Source organism: Primulina eburnea, chromosome 2, assembly GCF_022965805.1.
Source record: "Primulina eburnea isolate SZY01 chromosome 2, ASM2296580v1, whole genome shotgun sequence".
NCBI classification, from domain to species: domain Eukaryota; kingdom Viridiplantae; phylum Streptophyta; class Magnoliopsida; order Lamiales; family Gesneriaceae; genus Primulina; species Primulina eburnea.
In genome coordinates, this window is record NC_133102.1 from 7,086,053 (window position 1) to 7,095,976 (window position 9,924).

The 9,924-nt window shown below is 34.2% G+C and overlaps 1 protein-coding gene across 4 annotated transcripts; it reads left to right on the forward strand.

Annotated features, from left to right (window-relative positions):
- The first annotated feature begins 1,763 nt into the window (after positions 1-1,763).
- LOC140822857 (bifunctional riboflavin kinase/FMN phosphatase) lies at positions 1,764-6,910 on the forward strand. 4 transcript variants are annotated; one of them, XM_073183773.1, is made up of 12 exons: positions 1,764-1,883; positions 2,161-2,255; positions 3,063-3,152; positions 3,725-3,911; positions 4,572-4,702; positions 4,776-4,845; positions 4,944-5,009; positions 5,301-5,455; positions 5,531-5,626; positions 6,094-6,245; positions 6,346-6,429; positions 6,619-6,908. In XM_073183773.1, the coding sequence occupies exons 3-12, from the start codon at positions 3,083-3,085 to the stop codon at positions 6,757-6,759; spliced, it is 1,152 nt and encodes a 383-aa protein (XP_073039874.1). In that variant the 5' UTR covers positions 1,764-1,883; positions 2,161-2,255; positions 3,063-3,082; the 3' UTR covers positions 6,760-6,908. The 4 variants fall into 4 exon arrangements, with proteins under 4 accessions (XP_073039874.1, XP_073039872.1, XP_073039871.1 ...); XM_073183771.1 differs by lacking the exon at positions 1,764-1,883 and having other exon boundaries at positions 2,132-2,255; positions 6,619-6,907; XM_073183770.1 differs by lacking the exons at positions 1,764-1,883; positions 2,161-2,255 and adding an exon at positions 2,265-2,357 and having other exon boundaries at positions 6,619-6,910.
- Positions 6,911-9,924: the final 3,014 nt, after the last annotated feature.

Below are 9,924 nucleotides of genomic sequence, written 5' to 3' on the forward strand. Positions count from 1 at the left end.
AGGTAAAGTATGTGATTTGGGGAAACTCAAGTCGAATCTAACTCGAGTTGTGCAATCCCGAATCATCATCAATTTATAACTTTATCTTCTCGATCTGACGAAGTCGAAGTCTCAAAGTCAAATCTGTCCATATCCAATCTGAAATGACAATATCGAATAGACTGTGTCAATATACAGCTCAATTCAAGGCCTTTTCTGATCAATACGCAAATCAAGACATAATCTGATCAATGTCAACGATACAATCTCAATCAATAACGAATCTGATTCATATCAATCTACTGATGTTTCGACGGCATAACAATATAATCTCAATAACCCTGTAAATTTCAACATCACAGATATAATAACACAGCTCATAATCAATATCAGTACAACCCATAATCTTCACAATAACAGATCATAATCTCAAATCTGTACACTCTCGCAATACCAATAATACAGTATCAGTATATACGAATCAACAACTCATCTGATCCAAATCTGAATAATATCAATATACCCAGCAATACAGTATCCATCAGATATCGATCCCAACATCTCATAATCAATAACAATACAATTCTAATATCAAATCTCAATCAAATCTACTCTGAAAATCATAACAATTCTATACGGTATTTGTTCTTCGATCCGGTTTCAATTATACAATGTCTGATATCGCAGGAACAACATATATCAATCATATCTGATTCTGACAATATCATAATTTCAAATCATATCAAAACATAATAACACTTACGTCCGTGTGAAGCCCTCGTCGATAGGATCACAGTACCAAACTTAGATCGAAATTCGGACTGACGGATTTTTCATAAATTACCAATCTTTGGAATAAGAAAGCTTACTTCACTGGCTTCCTCGTTTTCTTTCTTTCTTTTTTCTAAATTCTGAAGAAGTAAGGTAATATATATATATATATATATATATATATATATATATATATATATATATATATATATATATATATATAAAGAAACACGTCTCGCGCATGCGCGACACTACTCGACGCATATGCGCGAGACCTTGTACCTTGGCGCGTAACATCACAGCAACTCGCGCATATGCGCGATGTCCTTCACAAGTTTCTGCCACCCTCGCGCATATGCGCGGATCCTGGTCGCGCATATGCGCGAGGTCCTCTGCCCTCGCGCATATGCGCCCGACGGGGTCACGCATATGCGCGAGGGCTCTTCCTCGCGCATAATTCGAATCACCTTCCGTCTTTCCTGGCCTGATCCGTTCCGTCTAAAATCGCATTGTTTTCTCGAAGTATGATGTGCTACCTGGCCATGGAGGCGACTTTTCTTCATCCTCCCAACTACGTCATAATATATGTTGTTTATTGCTCCAAATAATATATGTTGTTTATGTTATCATGTGATGGAGTATGTGGTTCTTCCCCGTCTATAAAAGCTTGAGATGATTACGTAACTTTGTAGTCATGTTATTCCGTGTAAAAGAAAATATTATCTATTAATATGTAATATATGAAATATTTAGCATCTAAACAACAAAAAATAAAAATGAATGTCAGCGACGGGTTTAAAAAAGTTGTGGCTAAATCTGGCGACGGGTTTTATAACCGCCGCTAATTAGCGACTTAAGGAGCGACGGTAATATATTCCGTCGCCACTAGCGACAGCTAACCAATACCGTCGCTAGTTTAAAACCGTTCAAATCGGCGACGACTTAGTAAACTGTCGCAACATAGGACAGTTTATGCCGGAACGGTCCCTATTAGCGACGGGTTTGTCTCAAACCGTCGCTAAATGGCTATATTTTCCGCCATTCCAAACTCATTTTTTCACTACGATTTCTTGTCTCGCTTCTACAACGGCGTGTTTGTGTCTTCTCCGACGTCCCGTTTTCCCGTTTTTGAGGTATTAAACTTGAGATTTCATATTTTGAATCTTATTATTTTTTTTTTTTGAATCATTTTTGAATCTTATTATATCTTGTTCAGATTTCTATTTTTTATATCGTATGTTTATTAATTAAGTGTTGGAAAATGTTTCAGATTTGTAGATTATGATATGTAGTTTAATTTGTTTTATTGCATGTATTAATTTTTTTAATTGGAAAATATTTCAGATATGTAGATAATGATATGATGTATAGTTTAATTGACACATTATTATTCTCATGTTCTACACACAGTGTGACAGCAGCATGGACGGAAATATTAGGGCAATTTGGTGAATAGGCGGTTCCTCTCTGATTAAAGCCAAGAAACGTTCAATTCCCAAATAAAGGTGATTATTTTTCCCGAATCATGCTCTGTGGTGCTAATCGTGTTCGAGTTTCAAATGTCTGCTTTGACAAACATAGAACGTTACATACTTTGCACACAAGGTGTATGTTTTATTTCCTGAACTAGGTTATCTACTTCTGTGTGGTTCTATCTCTGCTGTATTGTTCTTTAGTTTACTTTGAGACCTTCTTCGGAGCTTTTCTATCTATGTCACCCGTGTAAGAGAGAGTCCTAGCTGTGAGCATTTATTGAGCACTTAAAGACATGTTTTTTTGCCCCAAATCCAGGTCAGGGGTGTGCTCTCTCTCTCTCTCTTTCTTTTTACAGGAGCACTTGATAAAATTCTGTGACACTTTTCCGACTTATATTTCAATCCTAACATGAGACCCTACAGTAGCATTTATCCAAATGGGAGGAATTTGTTAGAATGCCTGAAATAATTTCTTTATTTAAAAATGAAGAGGAAGAGGGAGAAAAGAAGAAATAGAAAATACGCTTGCCAATATCTTTATTTGCAAGTCTTGAAGGTTTGCAATCATCTATCAAATCTATTCATTTTATTTGTTTGAATGCATACTTGCAAGTAGATAAAAGCTTGATTCTTTAGATAATTTTTTTTGCCATTTAAATGCGTCTCTATCTATTCTGATGGTTGCTTGATTAGAATTTTTTGTTTTTATAGAAAACATGGTTTATGTGCCCCAAAAATTACATGTTTTCTTCAATCTAAAGACAATTTTTGAACTGAGTGAAGGGTATTGCAGTTATCTAATGTTGATGGAATCCTAAATTTGACTCTGTATTTTAGGTTTAAAGTGCGAACTGTCGATGACAAATTCTTTTAGGAAGCTTGTGTCTTGTGTTATTCTAGATTTGGATGGAACACTTCTAAATACAGGTGATGTTGTGTTGAATTAATTTGCTCGATCAATTATTTTGTTGTGGTGTTAGTTGAGTTTCTTGCATCTCTCTTTTGATTTTATGGAAATCGAGTATGTCTAATTCAATCATTTTACATTATCTGAAGGTTTGTGGCAATGAGATGTAAGACATGGTATCCTCACTTCATGATGAAAACAGAAGGCCAATGTTGTTGATTATTATTGTCATACCCATTCTTGCCTTTTTTTAATTGCATACATTGAAACTAGATAAGGTGATGACCCACAAATGGATACAGAAGGCCCATGCGTGTTGTTTATCATTGTCATACCTCTTCTTTCCTTTTTTCTATTGCCTTTATTCAAACTAGATGAGTTGATGATGGGACTATTGTCTTGCTTCAGAATAAGTATTAAGTAGTGAAACAAAAGTCATTCTATGATTGTGATGAAATTTTTGTCCAACAAGGGGAATTTGGGATATTGAACTTAAAGGTACTGCATTATTTCAGTGGTTTTATTTTTTGTTTCACAATTTTCTAAGTATGTGCTGGCTGTCTTGCGGTAAAGTAACATATATTAATTCCAGATTGCATTGTGAGTGATGTTTTGAGGGTTTACTTGGTTAAACATGGGAAGCAGTGGGATGGAAGAAGAGCTCATAGAATTGTAGGAAAGACACCCTATGAAGCTGCTGCCGCCGTTGTTGAAGATTACAAACTTTCCATATCCGCAGATGAACTTCTATCAGAAACTTCTCCAATTTTCTCTGATCAGTAATTTTACGAACCCAACCCTTCTCTATTTTAATCAGCTTTAATATTTGGTTATGCAATAAAAGAAAATCATATCACTTCTATGTCTAAAATCTTCTTGTCTGTACTTGAGAGTTTGCAAAGAATAAATGAAAACCAAAAGGGACTTTGAGCAATAAACAATGCCAGGGCAAAAATATTTTAAAACCAGAATGATGTGGCATCACAGATGGTTCACTGTAATATTCGTCTGATTGTGACGTGGAGTGTTAAATGCTAATATGCTATCTTTATATCTAGATGACATGAAGCGTGTCATTTTAAATGCTTATGAATTGGGAAATCGCCGGCTGTTTGCTCTTACGAAAGCTTACAACTACTGTCTTTTATCTTGTATGTCAGTTTATTGTTTATTTGTCTTTTAAGTCGAAAAATGAAGTCTGTTTCTCACATAAATGATTACAGTTTTTACGTTTCTTTTATATGGTGTTTAATACTTCTTCAAAAGAGAAGTATTGTTCATGAAACTACTGGAGTGACTTCCTTTTTTCATTGTTTCTATTAAAACTTTCCATGGTATTCATGTTTATGTAGAATGGTAATGAATTATTATGTAGAAACTTTACCTGAAGATTCCTTTTCTTGTTTTTATACCAACTGCGTCTCTGCATTTTGCTTCAGATGGTGCAAGATTAAAGCTCAACCTGGTGCCAACAGATTAATCAAATATTTAAAAAGTAATGGGGTGCCAATGGTCTTGGCTTCAAATTCTCCAAAGGCAAATATTGAAGCCAAGATATCTCACCACCAGGGTATTTATTCTTGATTTTGATATTTTAAGTTATGTGTTATTTTGTTCACTTCAGCTTCATTTTGAATTTTTAGATTGGAAGGAATCATTCTCTTTTATCATAGGAGGTGATGAAGTCAAGAGTGGGAAGCCATCTCCTGAAATGTAAGTTGGAATGAGTACAACTAGATCTTGTGCATCGTAGATGTTGTTGTACATAAATTCAATGCTCATATTTTTAAGTTTGTGTTGGCCTATTGAAGATATATTGAAGCAGCTAAAAGACTTAATATGGATCCTTCCAGCTGTCTCGTAATTGAAGATTCATTGTAAGCATCTTATTCCTGAGATGTTTTTCTCATTAAAGGAAGTCTCATTTTAAACACTTTGCTCATTATACCTGTCAACTACTATGGCTATGCATAAGTAGACACATTACCAGCCAATCAAGCAAATTTAAAACGATTTAAAAGAGCCCATCTTCATTCTAGGTGGATTCATGACAAGGCATCTAGAATGCTTTGCTTCTTAAAAAATTTCAATCCAAACAAATACGTGGATCACCCAAGAGCAATCAATCTTTAAGTATGTTATTTCATGAATTCTTTACCACTTGCTAGGCCCGGCGTTATTGCTGGTAAGGAGGCTGGAATGGAAGTGGTTGCTGTCCCGTCCCTCCCTAAACAGTCTCAACTTTTCACCTCAGCCGATGAGGTAATCAATTCTCTGCTAGATTTTCGACCAGAAAAGTGGGGCCTGCCTGCATTTGAAGACTGTGAGTCAGCTGGGTTTTTTTTTTTTCCGCGTCCACTTCCACTTCCACTGTGTATTGACCCTGTCATTGGTAAAGGGATTGAAGGTACTTTACCAATAGAACCTTGGTACATTGGTGGTCCTGTAATCAAAGGATTTGGCCGTGGCTCAAAGGTCCTTGGAATCCCTACAGGTTTTGACTTCTCAATCTCTTTAGACTTTCCCTGCTAAGGGTTGTATAGATGCTCAGATAGACTAAACTTGCAATTCAGTTTGGCCATTGCAACTATTTTTCCTCAAAACTGAACATACCGAAGAAACCGAGAGAATAAATTTGTTTGTTTTGGTTATAAGTTTTATTATTTCGAATTATTCTAATTATGTTGGCTTTGGTGTGAATCGGGCTGGTTAGCTTGGTCTGTAAAAATTAGTCGATTCGGATAGGTTGAATTTAGTTCTGTTTTCGGTGGTTTGATTTTCTTGATAACCAAGTACATACCTCCACAACTGCTAGTAATATTCTATTTTACGTTAAGTTGCACCCACTCATAATATGTCATGGCAGTTTCAGTCAATCGTGATTGTGATTTAGGGTGGTCCAAAAACAGTTAAATTCCTCACTCAGTTTGTTTTGTTTGTTTTTTTTTTTAATCATTCAAGCTAATTTGTCCACGGAAGGCTACTCGGATCTACTTTCTGATCATCCTTCAGGAGTTTATTTTGGTTGGGCCTGTTTAGCCACCCGAGGTGTTTATAAGATGGTCATGAGCATTGGTTGGAATCCTTACTTCAACAATACCGAGAAAACCATAGTGAGCCAAACAGTAGCTCTTTAGCATTTTTTTTAAACCTTTACTTGCTAGGCCTTTTCTCTATTTGCTGCAAAATTCTTGATGCACGAGATAACCACAGGAGCCATGGCTGCTTCATGATTTCAACGAGGACTTCTACGGAGAGGACTTGCAACTTGTTATTGTCGGCTATGTAAGGCCCGAGGTATCACATAACTTCATTTTCATATGTTACGTTCCATGACATTCCTTCTCCTCTATAACCGACATTTAGTGTCAGATTCGATTCATAAGCAGAATAGAATACCAAGATAGTTTCTTTAACTTATCTGGTCAATCCATAATTACTTATGAAATCGACGTTGGATCATAACTAAGACTTGTGATCATACAGGCCAATTTCCCGTCACTCGAAACCCTGATAGCAAAGATTCACGAGGACAGAGAAATCGCAGAGAAAGCTCTTGATCTTCCCCTTTATTTAAAGTACAAGGAGGACACATACTTGAAGAAAAGTTTGCAACACAGCTGCTAATTAGTTATCCACAAATTGTTTGGCCAACTGGTAACTCAATGATTTGATTATGTCATTGAATATAAATGTTCAGTACATCCAGCAGATGTATAACCGGCAGAGCAATGGACACAAAATATATTATTAGAAAACACTAAAAGAAGTTTTAAAATACTTATTTAAACAAAGTTTGTTTCTTTTTTAAACACAAAATATATTATTAGAAAACATAATCTGTTAGTAACATGAGAACAATAATGTGCCAATCAATTATAAATATTTCTCGAAAATATAATTAAATGCCAAATCATATGGTGTTATTGTTTCATTTTTTGAATGTTCATTTCTCAAGAGGAAAAAGACTGGAAAGCTAAAAGCGCGCTTTAGCACATAAAAAAGTTTGCATGAAAGCCAATCAAATGTCGACGTTCATCAAGCAAAATCAAAGCTAATAATCCACTAAAAATATGATGGATTTCTTGAATGTGGTCTCCATGTTTTATATTCTACTTTGCTATTTAGATGTAACAACATACTGTCACATACCATTTTTCTTTCATTGGATTGGATTGATGGAGCATATATGTTGAGAATGTATTGGTCATAGATCTGCTAAATCCAAACTTCTTGCACATGTGTCCAATACCCATGAAAGAATAAATAATAATTTTTTAATGAAAGAACATGTTGAGTAAACTCTGTGTTGATATAAAAGTCAGTAAACCACGTTAGTCAGTAAACCACGAGCTAAAAATATATATTTGGAAAATCTATTTATCATATGAAAATTTAATGTATATTCCGGAGGAGTTCCACTTTTGGGATAAGAAAAAAAAATTTATAATGCCTTTATGTATTATAAAATAATTAATTTATATCACATTCCGAAAATTTTAATAAAAATTAATAATAATTAATATATAATTTAATATTCACCACAAGAAAATTTATGTACTGTTATATATTATTAGAGTGGGTCTCATGTATTAATAATAATTAATATATAATTTAATATTCACCACAAGAAAATTTATGTACTGTTATATATTATTAGAGTGGGTCTCATGTGAGACCGTCTTACGAATCATAATCTGTGAGACCCTGTCCATATTCACAACAAAAAGTAATACTCTTAGTATAAAAAGTAATAATTTTTTTATGGGTGACTCAAATAAGAGATCCGTATCATAAATATGACCCGTGAGACCGTTTCACATAAATTTTTGTCCTATTATTAAGTGAAAGATCCTCAAATAACAATTAATTTTGATATGGACTGCGAATCTTTTTTTTTTATGTTAATAAAATGCACTTATTATTTTAAATTCATCTCTTATTTTAAAGGAGTAAAAATAATATTTATTTTTAAATTATTTAAAACAATGCATACTATTTGTTATTTTATTTCATTTTATTATAATACGTATTTTTTGGTTATATTATTTGCAAAAATTAGTTTAGATGGTAAAAAGCAAAAAAAAAAACTTATATCATATCCATTATTTTACATACATATCGTATGTAATTTCATTTAAATATTATGTGCAAGAACCGAGTCAGAAAATAGAAATTGAGGACAGAAATTAAAAAATTTAATTTTTTTTAAAAGTAATAAGAAAAAATATTAAAAAAGAAAGTATTTTCACCTTTTATCAATAAAATTAAAAAATTGAAAGACGATCACACCCACCCGTCCCTAGACTCCATCACTGATCATGTGATGTAATTTAGTATATATATTGTTTTGCTTGATATTACATCCAAAATATATATATATATATATATATATATATATATATATATATATATATATATATATATATTTTGATTACAACTCACGTGGGGTGGAGAGATCGAGCCCGAGAGAGCCAGCTAATCTGACGGGATGAAATCACTGGACTACAAGTTCGGTTTCGTTATATATATTTTTTGGAAAACAAAAATATGAAATAATAATAAAAATTCTCACATTCGCTCTCTCACTGCTCTACTGTAAATCCTGCAAGATTTGCTTCCAGGATGTAACAAGGTCTCCAGCTTTCAGCCATCCGTTAAGAATTAATTCATTCTTTCTTATTTTTTGAAAAAATACTAGTACATGCCATTAAGAAGTAAGAACCATTATTATTGTTGATAAATTTGAAATTGTCGGCGCTTCATTATATCATAATGTGTTGCCATACTTGGGAAATATATTATGCTACTTAGTACGTACAATCTTCAGGTTATTGGGAAAGCTCTGGTTCTTGACGAAATAATTAATTATATCCAGTCACAACTGTTGGTCTCACGTGCGGAATTTGAGATAATAAAACCCGAAAATAAAGAATAAACTGGACACCGAGATTTACGTGGAAAACCCCTAAAAATTATTAGGGTAAAAACCGCGGACAAGATGAAAAGAATTTCCACTATAATATTTTGTGGTGTACAACTCACTCACTGTGTTTCCAAAGAGAACACGTACTCTCTTAATACAGGAGAACAAAATACCTCACAAATATTATAGAACTAAGCACTTAAATGCTTATAAGATGAGAGAAAACTCGAAGAAGGGATGATTTCAGAATGAAGGGGGGAGCTCTATTTATAGAGCCCCCTGACCGTGTGAACACGCGTTAAAAACGCGTATTCATATTTCCGTCTGAAATGTCCGAGAAATTTCCGCTGCATAGACAATAATTAAAACGTGTCTTTCTATTGAAATTTCATACACCTGCCTCATTAATATCTTTGTTTGCCACATGTCTACCACATTCTTCTTCCGACATTTCTCCCACTTGGAGATTTGATTGAGAATCAAACACATCTCCACACATCCTTTCAATCTTGCCATTTCCTGCTGCTTACGTTTCTGCTAGACCACTTGAGGATCTACACCACTCAAACTTATCAGTGTTCACTGGCTTGGTCAGAAAATCAGCTATGTTGTCCTTCGTATGGATCTTCTGCATATCCACGCTTCCTTCTTCTACTACTTCTCGTACAAAGTGAAATTGAACTCCAATGTGTTTCGTCCTGGAATGAAAGGCTGAATTCTTTGCGATGTGTAAGGCACTCTGACTGTCACAAAACAAAGGAACAATCTCTTGTTTGTGCCCGATCTCCTCCAATAACCTTTTTATCCATATTGCCTCCTTACAACCTTGAGTAGCTGCCATGTATTCTGCCTCTGTTGTAGATAAC

Excerpts from the sequence above, each read along its gene's own strand:
- LOC140822857 (XM_073183770.1), top strand. The coding sequence starts at position 2,276 with ATGCTCTGTGGTGCTAATCGTGTTCGAGTTTCAAATGTCTGCTTTGAC. Across the intron at positions 3,153-3,724 it reads TGGAACACTTCTAAATACAG|ATTGCATTGTGAGTGATGTT; the intron begins GTGATGTTGTGT and ends TATTAATTCCAG. Across the intron at positions 4,703-4,775 it reads CAAGATATCTCACCACCAGG|ATTGGAAGGAATCATTCTCT; the intron begins GTATTTATTCTT and ends TTGAATTTTTAG.